Raw genomic sequence first — 19,450 nt, forward strand, 5'->3', positions numbered from 1 at the left:
ATGCTATCTAGGCTGTCAAAGGCAAGCCTCCCTCCCCTCTCCCCATTACAGTCCCACCAGCCTTTCCCACCAGCCTAGAGGCTGACTCTTGTGAAAACTGGGATGAGGCAAACTGACCTCACGGTTAGGACAGCTGTGGCCCTGCAGCCCAGATGTAGTGGGCGTCCAAGAGCATCTCCTCTCTCTCAGGCTGAGGCACTGAAGTTGCAGGAGACAGAGCTGAGAGCCCGAAGTGGCATCGTGACTCAGAATGAGGGAGCAAGGAACAAATACATACACGCGTGTGCAACCATACACATGCACACACATCCCAAGGTTGACAGACTGACACACAGACGTGATGACAACCAGAAACTGGGGACTCCACACACTGAATGCAGGACTTTAGGGGGCAGAGAGGGAAGGTGCTGGGGCACAGAGGCAAGGGTATGAAGTCCCTCCGAATGGGAGCGGAAATGCCAACCACCCTGCCTTGCCCAGAACACCTGTCTCTAGGGCCATGGCAAGAGTCCAGTCCATTAAGTGCAGCGTGCAATACTAGCGCTCGGAGTCTCCTGTCCTCATCAATGAAGCGGTGTGGACGGGCTAGCAGTCACCTGGCAAGAGGCCTCGACTCCTGGCAGGCTAGTTGTATCGGCCCTTGATCATTGTGTTCAACAAGGGCCCCACCTGTGAAAAGACATGAGGAGCCAGTCAGAACTGCCTGTCCCCTGGCCCTGGAGCTGGACAGGGTGTGTCTGGAGACACTGATGTCCAGCCAAGGACAAGGACAAGGCTTTCATTCAATTTTGTAAACCCTCTAACCAACTCTCTTCCTGGAGGTCTACCCAGTATTCTGGGGCATGGCCCTCTCCTCTGGGTCCGTCTTATACTACCTTCCCTTTCACAATACCTTACATTTATCTGTAAGCAGCACCAAACTGACAGGTCAGAGGAGCTAATAATCCTCAAACACCCGAGAGTATTTGTCTGCGCCTTATGAATGTTAAATGCCTCCATATTCTGGAAAGGTCACTGGCAGTTGGGGCTGGTGCTATCTCCCAACCTCACAGGTTCTCTGGATGCTGAGGCTATCCACAGGATGGAGGCAAGAGCACTACAAATACAAACATCCCCCATTTACCTGATGGGCCACTGGCACACCTGCGTGGGAAGGTCTCAATATTACCTACAGCAGCCTTGACACAGCTGGGAGACTACAAGGAGATGCTTTACTGCTTGCTTCCCGTTCCAGAAGAATCCCCTCAGGGGTCCCCAGCTGGCACACAAGCCCCACGGGGAACATTACTACTAGCATGGAACAGATTATAATTGGCCCAGCTCTCACCAGAAAACAAGAATTTTTTGAACATATCCGTAACCTCTATGGAGAGAGAGGACATCAGATACTGAAACAGAAGAGCTATAGAGAATGTGACATTAATCCTGACTTTCCTTGGTCATTCTGCCCACTGAGCCACAGGAGTGCCACCTTGGGGCAACCACATACCTCTTGTGGGTTCCCCAAGGCCTCTCCAAGCATCTTCTCAATGTTTCTCATTATGGCCACTTTCTGATGGGCTTTGAGAGGATATTCAATTCTCTTAGGGGTGGGAGCCCCCTGCAAAAGAAGCAGTAGCTCAGGAAACGTCTTTAGCAGGCATCGGTGTCACCCACTGATTCTAGCACCATCCTCCCTTATGAAACCCGGTTCATTCCCATCCCTCTACGTCATCCTAAAGACCTGAGAATCACTTCCAGAGATAGCCAACCTCCCCACCCTGCCCCCTAAATAATTACACCTACCTCACCCCAGTCCCACCTAGGAAAAAAAACCCATATTCACCTTATACCAGAAGTTCACAGTGATGGTAATCCCCCCATTTAGTAAGGACTCTATGTGATGCCACCTGCAAGAAAATAAACAGGCTCCTGTTTGCCAACAGTATTTTTCAGATGGAAAACTAGGTAGAGTCCAGCCAAGGGAATTAAGACAGTATCTTCACACTCATCCTATCAAGCACACCCTGGGGCTAGAGGCAGTGGTGTTTGGTCTCCAACAAGTGAAGCATCAAAAACAGTTTCTCCAGTCTCACACCTCTGGGATCTCTTTGACCTTGAGGAACTCTCATCTTATCTAGAGACAGGGTTGTCATTTCTCCCATGTTCAGAATGCTCACCATCTGGATATGCCAACTTTCCTGCAGATCACACAAGACCAATCTTGCCACAACTCAAAAGAAGGGACACAGATAAGGTTTCCCAGGGAATGGGAAAGAAAGCTCCCCAGAAGTCCCCAGTTCTGGTCCCGTCCTCACCAATACATTGGGATGTAAAGAACATCACCAGGGCCAACCACTGTTTCGTAACCAACCACGTTCTGGAAATTGGGAAACCTCTCGTAGTCAGGATTGTCAAAGTCCACCTGAGAGGTTCAAAAAAAAAAAAAAAATCAGTCAATCACCAAATTTTTATCAGTAACTACTATATGCTAGTAACTTTGACAGTCAAAACAGATGGCTTTAAAAAAGTCTTTAGCAGTGCTCCTGAGGTCAGATGCCAATCATCACAGCTTGCAGATCAGAAAACCTACTCAAGGTCTGCACATCTGAAGAATTAGGATTCAACCTTCACAAACTTTCTCCCAAACACAGATTCTAACCAGCAAAGACTCCTACACAGGTAGTGAAGTAGCTTTCTCCTCAAGAAAAGAGAGGACCTCTCTGGTTGGCCACAAAGTCAACCATATACCTCACTTAGATTCAGAAAAGACATTACATGACATCTCAATTCTATTCATCATTCTCCTTATCAGAAAGTAGTAGCGTCCATGACAAAAGAAAACAATTATTAAACCCAATGGAAACATACACATTTTGTCCCATGAATGTACATATAATCCAATCAAACAGAGCAATCAGAGTCCATCGGCATCAATGATGGGGTCTGCTCTCCAGAATTAGCTCTATGGGGCTGTTGATGCTTATAAATATCTGGGGACCACCACAGGGGTCTGGAATACATAAGTTACACTGTGAAATTATCCTCTGAGTTTGTCCAAACCTGGCATAGCACCATTGGGAAGGGGAAAGGCATGCTGGCCTTGGATCCCAAAGGAGTTCTATACCCTCCTCACACCACACAGGCTCACCTGGCTCTGTCTGTCACATGGGTGATGAACAGGATATGGGTAGAGGCACTCAAACTGATCCGGAGGGAACAAAATGCATCGCTTGTAGCCTTTTATCTGAGCAAAGAAGTTCTGTTGCTCATCATAGTGAGCAGGTGTCACATTTCCTGTAGGAAGAACGACATTTTCTTATTCAGAGCAGTAGCTCTACTGCACAGGCTGGAATACAGGCCCCAGTGCTGGAGAAAAACCCAGCCTGTCCTGTCAGCAAAGGGTTCCAAATCAAAATTTCAGGCAAAATCAGGGAGAATGTAATTACAACCCTCGGCAAACTAGGTGTTACACTTTTAATGGGCAATACACCTAGTAGTAACCATCACTGGCTAAGAGTTTACCATCAATTAGCAAAGCAGACTTTCTTAAATGACGGCTGCTGCCCTTATTGGAAGCAACTGCACATCAAAATGATGTAAGTCTGGGCAAAGTAATATACTTATACAAATATGCCCCACTTTTCAAAAGTTTGCTTTACACCACTCAGCTTTTATGAAAGACCTACATTAGTATCTGTTTTTGCTAACTGAAAGAAATCCAAAGAGGACTTCTGTTTTTATGAAAAAAGGCAAAAAGCAAAAACATCATTCAGTTTGTTTTGCAGCAAGCCATTATAGAGGTAGTGTTCCCAAGCAGTGAAAGTGGCACGGTCAAGCTCCTTCCCCAAGAACTATACTCGGCATCTTAGCATCAAACCACTGTAGCTATGAAATGTGTCTGTGAGCATCTGTGCTTTATCTTGATTTATTTTGTGTATCCTTTAGCAAGAGATGTGTCCTAAGGTAACTGCTTCTTCATTTTACACCATCTTGGCTTACAGATTTCATTGGGGGGAAGCATATCAGATTCCCAAAGAGTGCCGCATACTCTGAATAAGGCAAATTATTTAAAATGTCATCTTGAATTAGTTCTGCCCTAGTGCAGGTATGCTCCATCTACTCCATAACACTGGGGCTGTATCCTCTGTACAATCCTTGAGAGCTGAAGGGCCCTCTGCAGGGCACGGAGCTTAGAAAACATTCCCCAGGTCTGTCTGTCTGGGTGGGTCAAGACAGCTGCCTTCTTAAGTGCAGAGAGTCCACGTGCACCCTCAAAGGAAACTTGCTCTCTCATCTCTGAGGGATTTGCTTCCCTGCCCTCTACTACAGGATAGGAAGGCAACATAAAAACTCAGTCAAGTAAACAAAAACTGGCTGCTGGCAGGTTAACCAAGAGTTGGTTTCAAAGGGACAGGTGAAGGATCAATTCATAGGCTGCACCTCTGGAAAACTCTATTGATCCTGGGAACAAAGGATCCAAATCTGAAGAAAGGATAATTAAAGTGGGAGAAGAGACTTCAGAGCCTATGGGTGAATGACAATGAATAATTACTCTGCTTCCTTGTTCAACCCAATTTATTCACCATTTACTAAGTACCTACTATGGGCCTGGCAGTGACAGAAGCTAGTGACAGAAATAAAAATAAGAATGAGACAATGACCCTGGCTGGTAAGTAGCTCTCCTTCTTCTGATTGGAGTTTAATGGCTTCTCTTTTTATTCAAAAGGAAAAAAAAGGATTCACATATTTGCTTACGAAGGAAAAAATCCTCTAGCAGGATAACACAAGCAACTAATAACAGGAGGTATCTCCAAGGAGGGAAACTGGGAGGCTAGGAAACAGGAGGAAGAGACTTATCTCTACATACCTATTTATACCTTTTGAATTTAACCCCCTGAATGTATTATCTGTTCGAAAGATAAGGTTCAATTTATGTTGAAAAGTAAGTTTCCCTCTTCTACTGGGATAAAAATCTGAATACATAGATAGATCCAATAGAGAATAGCAGTATTTTAAAGAAATACATAATATCTAAGTATATGCTCAGAAGTTCTGTGTATACTTTTTACACAGAAGCTGAAAAAGGGAAAGAGGAATTTTCTTTCTAGAGTGCCTGAAACTAGCTTAGAAACGTGACATATGTTATTTCATTTAATCTTCATAGCTATTTATAAGGTATTAATGTGTTCCTTTTACAAACGAGGAGGTGAAGCTTAAGAAAGGCACATGATTTGTTCAAAGTGGTGGAGAGAGTGTAAGAAATCAGTTCATATGACTCCAAACCATGCTGCTTTCTCAAAGATTTCTTACCTTCCATGCCGATGAGCAGCAGGTTGGAGGTCAGCTGCCCCCAGCCACGCTTTCCCTGTTGCTTATTAATCCAGTTCCAGTTAAAACCCAGGAAGTCCATGACAATCTTCCTGCCCACAGTGTCATTGAGTGTTTGCTGTAGATACAACCTATGTTCCCCAAGAGGAAAATCCCATTAGTGCACGTACACACTGCCCCTGGCTTGGCTTCCCTACACCTGGAAATCCAAACCCAAACCCACACCAGCATCTCCTACAGAGAACAGCTGCAGTCCTGGGGCTCTCACAGAACTGAATCCTTACCTATCCTTCTTTGAACTCTGTTCAACATCAAACTTTGTATTTTAAGGAAGTGATTCTTAACTTTTTCTGGGTCACAGCATGAATTCTAAGAATTCAAGGAAGAAAAAAAAAAAGAATCCAAGGAAGCTTCCCCATAAAAATGCACATACGCACTGAACTTTCATATAATTTCATAGATTCCTTAAAGCCTATCCACAGACCCTAGAATGATGAATCAACCTTGTTCCAGAGACTCTCAGGGCCCAAGACATCCCCATTGGTCCTTGATGGCCACTGTGGCAGACTGTATTACTGTTCGAGTGTTCCCTCCCTATGGGAGAGTTATTCTGTACCTCCTTGAAGCCAAGTTTGCTTATTTAACTTGCTTTGGCCAATGAAATGTCCACAGACGTGACCTGTGCTGTTTCCAAACTATAATTTTAAGAACCAGTACACCCTACCACCACATTTCTTTCCTTCTGCCACAGTAACTGCAAAGTTTCAGACAGTAACTGCTGGGGCAATCTCGGTCCCAAAGTGAAAAAGATGTTGTAAGAGAAGAGTCTCCAGGTGACCTGCGATGGACCTGTAGCACGAGTGAGAAATAAACCATTGTTGCTTCAAGTCCCGGAGCTCTGGCCTGAAGCCTAGTTTATCTTAACTGATTCAGCCACCCACCTAAAGAAGCCGAAGGAGAAGATATCTCACTAGGCCCAGGGCTCCTAATACACCTGAGGAAGGTCAGAAGTTACTTTAAGAGATATGAAAACCCAGACACACTTGATCAAGCTCCACCAGAAACATTAATCAGGGGGCAAACATGAAGAAGAGAGACAGAAATAGCCCTGTCAAGGTCCTGAGGACATTACTTCAAAAGGCTCAAAGCGATCTCACTGCCTGGAATCATGATCTCTACCCCAACGTTAATGAAAGATCTTGGTAAGCTGGAAATAGCTAGCTTTTTGGGGACACGGAACCCTCAAGACTCGAATGCATCCTTGGAACTCTCCTCAGATATTATAATGTACATATGTTCATACAACTATTTTTCAACATTCATATTTTCCAAACATGAATCTCGACAATTCCTGTTAAACCTTAACAGTAAATGCTCAAAATAGCTCAAATAGGATCTTAAAACCCTTTACCTCAGAATCATAGTAACCTGTACAATTATACAATGGAGTTGGCTGGTGCAAAAGTCAGTTGGTAGGGCAAAACTTGCATAGTAAAAATTTTCCTTAAACCACCCATAAAGCACAGACTACACTCATAGTTCAAACTTAGTAAGGCAAAATGCTCTTGCTATGGGAAGCAAGAAACTTAAAGTGACTGAGGAACCAGGGAATTCATGTGTCTTATCTCATGCTCATTCTAGTGCATACGTTCATTCAACAGATTTACACTTCACTGGCACCATTTAAATCAATCTCTCTTCTCAATGTTGTGTGTGTGTGTGCACGCGCACGCGCACTGTGTTAAATTTGAGGACATTATTGCATGAGATAATTCAACTGAACCAGTCTCTCTAACACACAAAGAACAAATCCATCACAGTTCAGATCCTGGAAACTTTTTTGATCTAAGTCCTATCATTATGACATCTGTTGAGAGTCACAAAACTGGGAAAAAAGGGTATTTCAAATCCCTTCACTATGCCACATACTGCTAACAGAATCAGGAAGAGAACTGAGGCAGGAGAATGAAGAAAAGCCCAGGGATGGGCACCAAATGTGACACGGAGATGGTCATTCACCATGAAGTACTCAGTGACAGCAATTCCCCAGAGGCAATGTTTCAGTACTAAACTGAATGCTGCCTGGGATCTACATAAAAAGCAGCCCTCACAAATAGAGATAAAGGTAGAAAGAATCACTCCCTTGTGTGTGTGTTGTCTTTGGTATCGTAAATACAATGCGGAACATCAATATTTTCCACACCCTCTTCTATGCAACTTTTCAGCCTGTACTGCCCCCAGTCAAATATTTTAGAACAAAGGCTGCAAACCTGCCATCTCAGGAAATCCAATGACAGACATTTTTAAATGGCTCCTTGCAGCATTTAAAAAAATTTCAATTAGTTGCCCACATTTAGAAGTTTAAGAGATTTTAAATAAAAACCCTGGTTTCTGGCTTCTCTTGAAAAATGAGACTACCTGGCTACACATTACTGTATATAATAGATAAACAACAAGAGTCTACTGTATTGCACAGGGAACTATATTCAATTTCTTGTAATGAGCCGTAATGGAAATGAAACTGTGTGTATGTGTGTGTGTGTATATGTATGTATGCATATATATGTACATATAACTGAATCACTTTGCTGTACACCTGAAACTAACATTGTCAATTGACCACACTTAAATAAAAAAATAAAAAATAAGAACTAAAAAAAATCAGACTATCTAGCAACCCATCATGGTTTACATCCAAACAACTTAACTCATTTCATTCACTCACCTGAGTCTGGTTTGCAACTGTGGCTCTCACTTTATGAAGACAACAAACTTAGCCACAGTTTAAGTCTAGTCATTCTATCATCTCTCAAACTAGAGAACACATCGCCAAGTAAGTACAAGAAAGAAAAATGGATGCCCTTGATTCAATGCAAAACCATGATCTAGGAACTTACCTCTCTTCACCTCCTCGCTGCTGTATATCCTGCAGTTTCTCAACAAACTCATGAAATTTCATTTCTTCCCTGTTGGACCTCGGCTTAAAGTTCTGGAAATTAGCCATCTTCTTCTCATCATAGTACAAGAACTTGTGGGTGCTGGCACTGTACACAGAGAAGTCTCCGTTGCCAATATTCTCTTGTAGATAGTCAAGGTCCCACTTCAGGGCAGGATACACAAGATTTGTGTCCGTCAGCACCACAGGCTCCTAAGTGAAAAGAGCAAGTGAAAAAAACAAATGAAATCGTCCCAAGGAGCTGGTGGGGTCTGGTCCCAAGATTTCAACTACTTCCCAACTTTAAAGTAATTTCTCCTGCTAACCAGAACCCCACAAGTCCCATTTCTCCTCGCTTCTTTCTCCATCTCCCCTTAGGCCCTAGCTCACAGCCCGGCCAGCCCCTCACTTCTATCACCACTAGCCTTTGACCTCTCCTCTCAACCTGGTCCCTTCCCCCGTCTCCCTTCGGACACGGCCCCGCCCCCTACCTCATTCTCGATAAGCTCCTCCGCCCGCGGGTCGCTCTGACTCAGACGCGGGATGGGCCGAGTCGGGAAGCTATAACTACGCAGCTGGGACTCGTCCCAGGCGGGGCCGGGAGCTTCAGCCTCCTCCCGGGGTTCCCCGGAGCCCGAGGCCGCGGCCTCCGCCGCCGTCGCCGCCATCTCCGCCGCTAGGGACGGCCCCACCGGAAGCGGAAGCTCCGCCTATTCCGGAGAAAACACAACGGAAACCATAGACATAGGCTGCAAGAGAGAGCGGTCGAGAGACGCTAAGAACGCGCGGCCGAACTCTGGAGGAGCGCCTCCCAATGGTGACCTGCAGCTCGACGCCGTACGCTCCGGCCCAGAAGACCGGAGACTGACTAGTCGTTAGTCCCACTGAACTGGGGTGATCATCTGGTTAAACAATTCACAAAATACTATTGCTGCCTCAGTATGCCCAAGCCTACACAACAAGCAAAGAACGAGGCAAGTTTAGTGGGGAGAGACGCAAACTTGACCTAAAGAAGTCAGAAGGAAAACCAATTGTCAGATGTTGGGCAAAGTTTGTACTGAAGGCCTCGGCAAAGAATATACAGCAAGTTGAATTCTTTAGACGTCAAAGACAGTTTTCTTTTGCTTAGCACCACTTGATTTTTCTGTCCATGTCACCATCCTATTTAAAGGCATTTTTGCCATGACTAATTTTATTATTATTCTTTAAGAGAATCAAGCCTTTATTTCCTTGTTTCACAAATAAAGCTGGCTGTCTCGGACTAATTTTATTATTAGTGGCCAACCATGAGCATCCCACATCTTCAAATAATATGTGTTGGTTATAAAAGGCCCTATCAATTACCTCTATTGCTTACTTAGACAGTTCTTATGGCTGGCTGTGGGCAGCCAAATTCTAAGATGGATCCAATGATTTCCATCCCATGATGTACATGAGCTATGTGTCTTTCCCCTCGAATAAAAGCAGCACTTATAAATATGACATTATGTGGCAAAATTAAGGTCCCCAATCAGTTCACTTTGAGTTCATCAAAATGGAGATTTATCCTGTGTAGGCCTGACCTAATCACTCCACCTCTTTAAATCTGGGTCTAGAAGTCAAAGACAGAAGTCATAAAGATTAGAAGATGCAGAAGATCTCCTGTTGATCTTAAAGGAGCAAACGGTTATGTGGCAGAGAATGATGGGTAGACTTCAGGAGCTGAGAGAGGCTCTTGGTTGTCAGCCAGCAAGAAAGCAGGGACCTTAGTTCTACAACTGCAAGGAACTGAATTCAGCCAACAACCACTGAGCTTGGAAAAGGACACAGCGCCTCAGATGAGAGAGCAGCCCCAACCAATGCCTTGATTTTGGTCTGGTGAGACCCAAGCTGAGATCCAGCTAATCCAAGCCTGGATTTCTGATTCTTGGAACATAATAGATAATTATTGTAGTTTTGAGTTGCTGAGTTTATGGTAATTTGTTATGTAGAAGTACACTGGCCTAATTATGTAATTCAGCTACATATTAACTATGATGCTCCAATGCTCCACCAAACTAATAATGGTGTTACCTGTGTGGAGGGTTTGGGCCTAGGGGTGGCATTCAAGGCTTTAGTTTTATGTGCAATGTTTGAAGTTTTACAAGAATATATTAATATGTAACTTTGGGAATTAGAAATAAATTAGACCGAGAAATTCAAATTACTAAAATCAAGAATGAAAGAAGGGACATTATTACTGACTTTACAAAAATAAAAAGGAATACAAGGGAATATATATATATATATATATATATATATATATATATGCCAAAAAAGTAGATAACCTAGATTAAACCAACAAATTCCTAGAAAGGAACAAAGTATCATAACTGATTTAAGAATAGAAAATTTTGATAGGCTTATAACAAAAATAAAGAGATTTTATTAGTAGTCATTAATGTTCCATGAAGAAAAGCTTAGGGCCAGATGGATTCACTGATGAATCCTACCAAACATTAAAAAAAAATATTAACACCAATCCTTCACAACTCTTCTGAAAAACAGAAGAAGGAGGAACATTTCCCAATTCATTCTAGGGGGCCTGCATTACCCTGATACCAATATGAGACAAAGACATCACAAGAAAAGGAAACTACAGACCAACATTCCTCATGAATACAGATGGAAAAATCCTCAACAAAATACTAACAAACCAAATCTAGCACCATATAAAAAGGATTATAAACCATGACCAAGTGGGATTTATTCCAGAAATGCAAGGTTTAATCAACCTCTGAAAATTAATGATATTAATAGAAGGCAGGAAAAAACTCCTACATGATGAGCTCAATAGACACAGAGAAAGCTTTTGACAAACTCCAACACCTTTCACGATAAAAATGGGGTCCCAAAGGACACCATCAAAAAGCGAAAGGACAATCCACAGAATGGGAGAAAGTATATATCTAATAAGGGACTTGTATCTAGAATATATAAAGAACTCTTACAACTCCACAGTAAAGAAAACCCGGTTAAGAAATGGACAAAGGATTTATATAGACATTTCCCCAAAGAAGAAATACTATGGCCAAAAAGTTCATGAAAAGATGCACAATATTTTTAGTCTTCAGGGTAATACAAATCAAAACCACAATGAGATACCATTCATACCCACTAGGATGGCTATAATAACAAAGACAGACAATAAATGTTGGTGAGAATGTGAGAAATTGGAATTCTCATACCATGCTATTGGAAACGTAAAATGGTGCAGCTTCTTTGAAAACAGTTTTGGAGTTCTGCAGAAAGCTAAACACAGAGTTACTCTATGATCCAGTAATTTTACTACTAGATATATACCCAAGAGAATTAAAAACATACATCCACACAAAAACTTGTGCAAGAATGTTCACAGCAGCATTATTCATATTAGTCAAAAAGTCGAAATAAACCAAATGTCCATCAACTGATGAATCTATAAACAAAACGTTTTGTATCCATATAATAAACTATTATTTGGCTATAAAAAGGAATGAAGAACTGGCACATGCTAACACATGGACAAACCCTGAAAACATTATGCTAAATGAAATAAGTCAAATACAAAAGGCCACATATTATACGATTCCATTTATATAAAATATCCAGAATAGGCAAATCCACAGAGACAGAAAGCAAATTAGTGGTTGCCAAGGGGTGAGGATAAGGAGAATATTCTAATGTGTATGGGGTTTTTGGGGGGAGTAATGAAAGTGTTTTAGAATTAGATAGTAGTGATACTTGCACAACTTTGTAAATGTATTAAAAATTACTTTGTTGTTCACTTTAAAGGGGTGAAATTTATGGTAGGTGAATTACATCTTAATAAAGATAAATAATTTAGACCAACTCTGTTTCTTTACTGAATTAGATCAGGGCTTGCTATTAATTGAGTGCAGATGTCCTCCAGTCATTCTGAACATCAATTACATGCTCATTTACAAGAGGGCAAGTTGCTGTGAAATAGTTCTCACCCAAATTCATATGCTGTATAGTATATATCAGTTTTTATTGCTCTCATACATATTTGAGAATGTGTATAATAATGGATTCTGCTCCAAAACAGAGATCACCTTAAAAGTTCCTGTAAATATATTTCTACTGCTTAAGTTATGCAAATTCCACTTGTGTAAATAAAGTGAAAACATATTCATACGCAAACAGTAATGCCTCATCCCCCTTTTGTTAATTGTGGTCCAGCTTGAAATGCATTTATCCAAGTCCAAGCAAATCTGAGGAGGGCTCAGATGATAGGATTGGTTTTACATTAGTTAGGTTGAGGTGACTGGGGCATTCGGATGTAAACACGGAATTAAACTCAGGAACCAACTCAGGGCCAATTTGTGCGTTGCACCTTGCATCTAACTGAAGGAGACAACTAACTCGGAAAACGGTACAAGAACAAACGAGACCAACGGCTGAATTTGATAAATGATCACGTTTGGGGATGGAAGGAGAAAGTGTCAGTGAAGGAGAGGAAAAAGGCAAGCAGTCAGAGGAGAGATTAAGACAAGCTCATTTTACTTGTACTCCTCCTGGAGTGGTGGGTCAGCTGTCCGCCTGAGATGCTCGGGTTCTGAGACCCCATTATCCCTGGATGCGTCTAAATCAGCTGAGGGAGGAAAGGGACATAATAATCCGAAATATCAAAGCAGTGACCTGCTTGTTTTTCTCTCCTTTCCGCTTTCCCTCTCTCCCTCTAACCAACTTGTCATCTTCGCGCTGGCTTCCCAGCACCTTTAAAGCCAGCCGTTACTGAATCCTTACGACTTTTCCCCGTCGCGTTTGGCCCAGTTCAGCCACCGTGACAAGGCATTTGCGCATGCGCGGGGTGAAACGCGGAGAAGGTGAAGATGGCGGCGGCCAGGGCTGGGGTCCTGGGAGTCCAATGGCTGCAAAGGGCATCCCGGAACGTGGTGCCGTTGGGTGCACGGACAGGTCCGCGAGAACGGGCGAGGCCTCAGTGTGGGAAGGGGATACCTGAAGTTTGGTGTGTCGGGGGGGATAGTGGGTATCGTGGAGACCGCGGCAGCCGGGTCCGGGCAGGGGCGGAGGTGGACTTGGTATATCCAGAAAAATGGGTGGAGGGTCTGCTGGTCCCTCGAAGTCTCGGGCTCCAGCCTGTGAAGCCTTCAGAACTGCAGGAAGAATGGGGTCGCTTCTGACCTGCCTTCGTCTGCCCTCCAGCTTCCCATATTACCAAGGACATGCTCCCAGGGCCCTACCCCAGGACCCCAGAAGAACGGGCTGCCGCCGCCAAGAAGTATAATATGCGGGTGGAAGACTACGAGCCGTACCAAGATGATGGCATGGGGTGAGATAGGGTCTGCCCGCACCTAGAGGTGACGGGAGAAAGTCGGCTGGGTTGGGTGGCTCTACTCTGACCCTTTTCCCCGAACCTTTTCCTTACCCCTCAGAATCAGTGATGTGGGTGCATTTCTCGGTGGAGAGAGGTGGGAGGGGATGGGTGAGCAGCTGCAGCCGAGAGGACTTCAATTTTCTCCTTGGCTCAGGCTGTTTCCTCAAATGAGGAAGCCGAGGTTTTAATAGCTCCCGTGAGGACCTCTGAATAGCAGGAACCTTCCTAGGCTCTATCCAGAGGGCAAGGTTTCATTTAGATTGAGCATCTGCTGGGCTCAGGTGCTGTCATATAAGCACGTGATCAGGCCTGAGCTGGACTCCTGTCATGAGAACCTTATTTGTAGATGGACTACTCTGTATTTATGTGTACATCTCTCTTTTTAAAAAAAATTATCTTTGCTGTCAGGGCTGTGGAAATCATAGCAACTGTAAAGCAGATTAAATAGCCAACTCCCTTACTCCAGTTGATGTTATTCCCCCGCACCCCATAACATCCCTATGGTTAACTATCTGAGGTGATTACCGTCACCCTCATTTTCTGTTAGCATCACTCTTTCAAGCGTGGTTTCAGCAGCTCCTATTCGTCTTGTTGTTTTCCAATCAGTTTCTGTGACACATGTATAGTTGTCATCATTTCCTATGTCTTTTATTGTGTCGTGGACATGAGCAGCCTCGGTAGCAGTCGGTATAAATTGAAACTGGATTTGTTGAAGAAAAATCCAGCTTAGCAAAAAGTCCCTGAGGTGTTTGAGACCTGGAGATGTATGCCAACTTGGTTGAGGAACACAGTTGCTATGAAAAGAGTGCTTTTCTAATCTGTACACTTTTTGCTTTTATTCCAATTAGCTGAGTAACCTTAGGTTCAGACTCTAAACTTCAGTTTCATTTTCTGTCTCTAATGAGGGAAACAGAGTGATTGATAAATTCCCTTCCAGCTCTATAACATCATAACAGGCTTACATACATTAAAATGTTTCAGAGTTTGACATGAATTTTTAATAAGAATTTGGACTGCGCGGTTAGTTCTGTGTTTAGTGAGAACAAGTTGAGGTCTTGATTTAAAGGTCAGTTCCTCTGTCCTTAGGTGAAGCAGTTGTCTCTGTCACTTGGTTTCTCATCTCTGAGATGGGGAGACTGAATTTTCTGACTGAGGCTGCTCAGAGCCCTGTCCAGAAGTTCTTGCTGTCTCTCAGGTATGGCGACTACCCGAAGCTCCCCGACCGCTCACAGCAGGAGAGGGATCCGTGGTATGACTGGGACCACCCAGATCTGCGGTTGAACTGGGGTGAACCGGTGAGAGAACCATATGCCATTTGACTTTTCTTCCTTTTCCCTAATGTCTTCCTGGGGATTCTTCCTGGAGTTCAAATGGCATTTCTCTGCCCAAGGGACACTAAGGTTTTTCTGCCTAAGGAAGCAAGCTCCAGTGATCTGAGAGTCCATGTGTGGCACGTGGAATGGGACTTCTGGGAATAATGAGAGCTCTATATTGTGAGAGTTGCGAACTTCCACGATTGGGCTATCTCTGGTCAGCCGAACCTAGCTGTAAACTAGCATCCAGTCCTGTGGGCCAGAGTATCTCAGGTGTGGCTCGCAGAATATTGCCCAGGGCAGTAGAATGCCTTTCAAGCCTTATGTAAGACTCTTAATCACTCTGGACTGCTTGCCTTTTGCAGGAAGAGCAGTATGTGACAGTTTTCTGCCTTTCTGCCTCAGATACACTGGGACCTAGACATGTATATCAGGAACCGTGTGGACACGTCCCCCACTCCTCTTTCTTGGAATCTCATGTGTAAGCAGCTCTTCGGCTTTGTGGCCTTCATGATGTTCATGTTTTGGATGGGGGAGACTTACCCCACCTACCAGCCTGTGGTGAGTATCTGAGAGGTGCTTCCTTAGCCACATTTACTTAGCCCTGTTTCCTGCGGGAATAAAATCTCTGGAGTAGGGATCCAGCCAATACCAAGCTTGGCTTCCTGGTAAGGCCTATAGGGGGCCTTACCCATTGGCCTGGTACAAGTACCAGAGCACTGCTCCTGCCTTCATCTCAGATCAGTCTGAGTGATAAGAAACAGTTTAGGACTAGGTGAAGAATGAGGATGGGAAAGCTAGCTCATCTTTAAAGTTGCCCTTTAGAGACTGTGCTTACCAATTACATTTCAGCAAGTGATCTTTCAAGGTAGAATCAAGGAATCTAGAGTTGAACCCTTACCCTGTGTTGGTGTGGAGGGCACTTCTGATAGGACACTGGAAGCAATTAAGTGTTTACTGCAAGCATAGACCCACTGATATTTTAGAGACTGTAAAGGACATGGAAAATATACTATCTTTAAGGAAGTTTAATTTGGATAAGAAGAAAATTGAGATAAATGACATGAGCAACATTTGAACATACATATAGGAATTTGGAACAGTTTTTGTCTTTCTATGTGTGTAGTGGATGTATGTGCTGGGAGTATCAGTTATTGTTAAGGAGAAGGATTATATTAGATGCTAAAATATATAGATACATTTTAGATGGTGGGGAGAAATTGAAGAGAACATTTAGGGCAAGAGAAAACAGAATGAAGAAAAGGAGAGTGAGTTAGCTGGAGTGGAATAGGCTTAAAAATAGTTCCTAGACAACCAGATGGATTAGTTACCTGGAGAGCTGCTAAAAATTCAGATTCCTGGGCTCCATTATCTGGAGAGCCTAATTCAGTAGCTCCACAATGGGGTTCTAGAAGTGATATTTAACAAGCTCCCAGGTAATTCTGATGTCCTGGGAAATCAGATGTGGAAATTGCTGTGTTAAAAAATATTGTGAAGTGAGTTGATAGGTGAGGTTGGGCATCTTTTATTGCATGACTAAGAGATCTGGACTTGATGGTATAGTAACACATTAATTCAGTAAATATTTATGAAGCCCCTATCATGTACCAAGTACAGAAGGTGCAAGGGGTTGGGGATACAGTGATGACTAGGTCTGCCTCTAGGCAGCAGGGAGCCACATTGGGTTTGACGGGAAGAATGACATAATGAAGGCTAGGTTTTTAGGAAGATTAATCTGGGAGTAGTCTGTGGGATAGATTGTAAGACAAGGAACTGAAAGGAGGAGGCTGGCGTGTTTGCAGTTGGCTGCACAGTGCTACCTCTGCAGAGATAATCAATGTCCTAATGTTAGCGGGTCTGTCTGTGTGCACTGACACAAGCCTTCCCACCGAGCCCCAGGGGCCCCAGCCTGGAGAGTGCACATAGGGCTGGTGTGAGCACTAACTTCACTTCAGGAGAGCAAGAAACGCAGTGTGGCTCTTCCATTTTTCAGTTCTGTAAGCACATCACCCTTTTCTCCTCCCCTTGAGCTGTGTTCTCTGACAGCTGTTTGTTGGTTAAGCCAGCAGCCCCTAAAGCACATCCAAACCGTGTCTCCTCTGTGCTTTCCCCCACTGCTGCTCTGCACGCCTCATTTCCTAGGCCACTTTAGTGGTGGAACCATTAGAGGCTGAGTGACTTAAAGGAGATTGAGTTTGTCTCGACCCCGAGAGAGAGTGGGATGGATGGATGCATCGTCTCACTTAGAAAGCTCTCCCTCACACTCTCCCTCTCCTCTCCACTCTCCTCCCCCGCCCCCTCTCTCTCTCACACACACATACACACTCACATACTCACATGTGTGCTCACGCGCGCGTGTGCGCACACACACACACACAGTGTGGGCACCACTTATAATCTAGGCTTTCTCCTGCCTTGGGCTGAGCAGGGAAGAGGAGTGATGTCCCTGCTGTTCTAGCCCAGCTTGGTCCGACCAGAGACTACTGTGTACCCATTTACTGTGTGTGATTCTTCACTCAGAGTGGGGTATAGCCAGGTATTGGCTGGATGTATGTTCTTGGCTGACCTGTGTTTTTTCCTTAGGGGCCAAAGCAGTATCCTTATAATAATCTCTACCTGGAACAAGGCGGCGATCCCAGCAAAGAACCTGAGCCAGTGGTTCACTATGAGATCTGAGGAGGCTTCATGGGCTTTGTGCCCCTTAAATGACTCTCTCAATCCTAGAGATTTAACCTTAATGAAACCCCTAATAAAACTCAGTTCTGTTGTCTCTGTGCCTCATTTTCTGGCCGGAATGGCCACTGCTGTGAGGAACCTCATTATTTTCCTTTTTTTCTGCCCACTGTCTCCCAAGCTTAGAAGGATTGGAGGGTGGGGGGATTTAAGCACAAGAAGATGTTAATTTGTTAATTTCACTGGGAAAGGTAGTTGAGGGTTCCAGTTGTGCAGCAGGTGGTCAGGGTAGCTCCTTTCCCCATTTACAGGGTTGAGGAAGAAGGAAGATAAGGTTCCTGATTTCTCAAGTTGGAACAAGGTTTATTTCCCATAAACGTTTTTAATAATTGTGGTTAAAAAAAATGTACTCTAACATGTTTCAAGTATATTGAAAGATGAATAGATGTTTTGGGACTGGCCTAGAGCTGTGACTGCCTCTAATCTTATATATCTTATAAGAATATTTATTCCAAAGCAACTTCTGAATCCAAGACTCTTATAAGTTGACATTACCTGTATTTATGAATTAGAGGACAGTCATTGAGTTATTACTGAACCTATGCATGACTTTCATTACCTTAATGATTTATCCAAGCTCCTACAGTAGCCTTAGAAGGAGGAAAACCACGATCTTGAGGGTCTGTCTCTTTAATACATCTGTTTTAAAGAGAACCAACTTATGTTTTCTTCCCTTTGGGGACATTTTCTTAAATTAAATCCTATTGCCTGAAAACCTGTCCCATAAAAAAGCACACATTCAACATGACCTGTAGAAGCAAGTCTATTCAAATTATATAAGGGATCCTTCAATGGTTGGGCAGTGGAAGACCTTTATGAGGTCAGGGGCTGGGTGTTTCTATTGAAATGTCTTTGAAGGTCTCCACTGTTTTCTGTATGTTTTCATTCTCTGTCCTTTAGAGCATTTGATGTCATTTAACAAACGTCTGTCTGCCTAATACATATCAGATACTGATAAGCCCTAGGGATATAAAGTTTAACAAGACAAAATAATTGCCTTCAAGTAGATACCCAGAAGAGGAGACTGGCAGTTATAAAACAAGGTGAAAAGAATTTCTAAGATGTTTGAGTTGAGGGAAGAGTACTTTTTTTCCCCTTTTTTTACTTTTTTTTTTTTTAAATCATGTCCTACTTGAAACTGTGACCTTATGCCTTTGGCTCAGATTTCTTTTAGAGCACTTCATCAGTGACACCTCTGCTTCATTCCCTACTTGGAGGTGTTGCCTAAGGTTCAGTTTTCAACCCTGTTTCTCATCCACTGTTGTACTAAGGAATTAAAGAAATACTTAGTAGATAGACTGGGTAGGCACTGCCAATGCCCTAAATTGTTTTCTGTCCTGACTTCAAAACTACCAAGTCCACTTGAAAAGGAAATCTAGAGTTGTGTTACAATGACTTGGGACCCATCATAAGATAACCAGCTCAAAAGGATTTCATCTCTCCAAGGGGATCCATATTGCTAGTCTAATATAATCTTTATCTTATCTCTACCCATAATTTTCAGCAATTCCCAATTACCTACAGAGTTGAATTAGTAGTCCATAATCTGTATCCAGCCCTCTCCTCCAGCTGTAGCCTCTTTCATTCAAGTATGGGAAACGCCAGGGCACCTATTAGCTAGCTGGGCCTTTTTCTCCTTGCTAGGACTTCACTTATCTTCTTGCAGCTCCAACGTATAACGACCCTCTCATTCCTGGAACCTTTCAGGAAGCCCCCGGTCTACAGTATCTCCTCCTCCACACATCTTTAACCCTTAATTAGTTCAACCAATGGTTTGCGGGGTGCAGTTGTTGCTGGGCT

The 19,450-nt window shown here is 43.4% G+C and overlaps 2 protein-coding genes across 2 annotated transcripts; one reads left to right on the forward strand and one right to left on the reverse strand.

The window, feature by feature from the left end:
* Positions 1-316: 316 nt before the first annotated feature.
* On the reverse strand, positions 317-13,044 carry HIF1AN (hypoxia inducible factor 1 subunit alpha inhibitor). The gene is made up of 9 exons (XM_010971039.3): positions 12,905-13,044; positions 8,737-8,955; positions 8,208-8,458; positions 5,293-5,441; positions 3,131-3,276; positions 2,298-2,404; positions 1,826-1,889; positions 1,490-1,600; positions 317-669 (listed from the first exon to the last, which is right to left on the reverse strand). Exons 2-9 carry the CDS (start codon positions 8,911-8,913, stop codon positions 625-627), a joined length of 1,050 nt encoding a protein of 349 aa, XP_010969341.1. The 5' UTR covers positions 8,914-8,955; positions 12,905-13,044; the 3' UTR covers positions 317-624.
* On the forward strand, positions 13,030-17,687 carry NDUFB8 (NADH:ubiquinone oxidoreductase subunit B8). Its single transcript, XM_010971040.3, has 5 exons — positions 13,030-13,183; positions 13,433-13,559; positions 14,800-14,899; positions 15,323-15,478; positions 17,501-17,687. The coding sequence occupies exons 1-5, from the start codon at positions 13,099-13,101 to the stop codon at positions 17,591-17,593; spliced, it is 561 nt and encodes a 186-aa protein (XP_010969342.1). The 5' UTR covers positions 13,030-13,098; the 3' UTR covers positions 17,594-17,687.
* The last annotated feature ends 1,763 nt before the right edge of the window (positions 17,688-19,450 follow it).

The sequence above is a fragment of the Camelus bactrianus genome, chromosome 11 (assembly GCF_048773025.1).
Source record: "Camelus bactrianus isolate YW-2024 breed Bactrian camel chromosome 11, ASM4877302v1, whole genome shotgun sequence".
Classification (NCBI taxonomy): domain Eukaryota; kingdom Metazoa; phylum Chordata; class Mammalia; order Artiodactyla; family Camelidae; genus Camelus; species Camelus bactrianus.

What these genes read in the sequence shown, in the direction of transcription:
- HIF1AN (XM_010971039.3), bottom strand. Translation starts at nt 8,913, where the DNA reads ATGGCGGCGACGGCGGCGGAGGCCGCGGCCTCGGGCTCCGGGGAACCC. An exon ending in AGGAGCTTATCGAGAATGAG is followed by an intron (nt 8,459 to 8,736) that starts GTAGGGGGCGGG and finishes CTTTTCACTTAG; the next exon opens with GAGCCTGTGGTGCTGACGGA. An exon ending in CTGTGAACTTCTGGTATAAG is followed by an intron (nt 1,601 to 1,825) that starts GTGAATATGGGT and finishes CTTCTTTTGCAG; the next exon opens with GGGGCTCCCACCCCTAAGAG.
- NDUFB8 (XM_010971040.3), top strand. Translation starts at nt 13,099, where the DNA reads ATGGCGGCGGCCAGGGCTGGGGTCCTGGGAGTCCAATGGCTGCAAAGG. An exon ending in GCCGTTGGGTGCACGGACAG is followed by an intron (nt 13,184 to 13,432) that starts GTCCGCGAGAAC and finishes TCTGCCCTCCAG; the next exon opens with CTTCCCATATTACCAAGGAC. An exon ending in ACCCCACCTACCAGCCTGTG is followed by an intron (nt 15,479 to 17,500) that starts GTGAGTATCTGA and finishes TTTTTTCCTTAG; the next exon opens with GGGCCAAAGCAGTATCCTTA.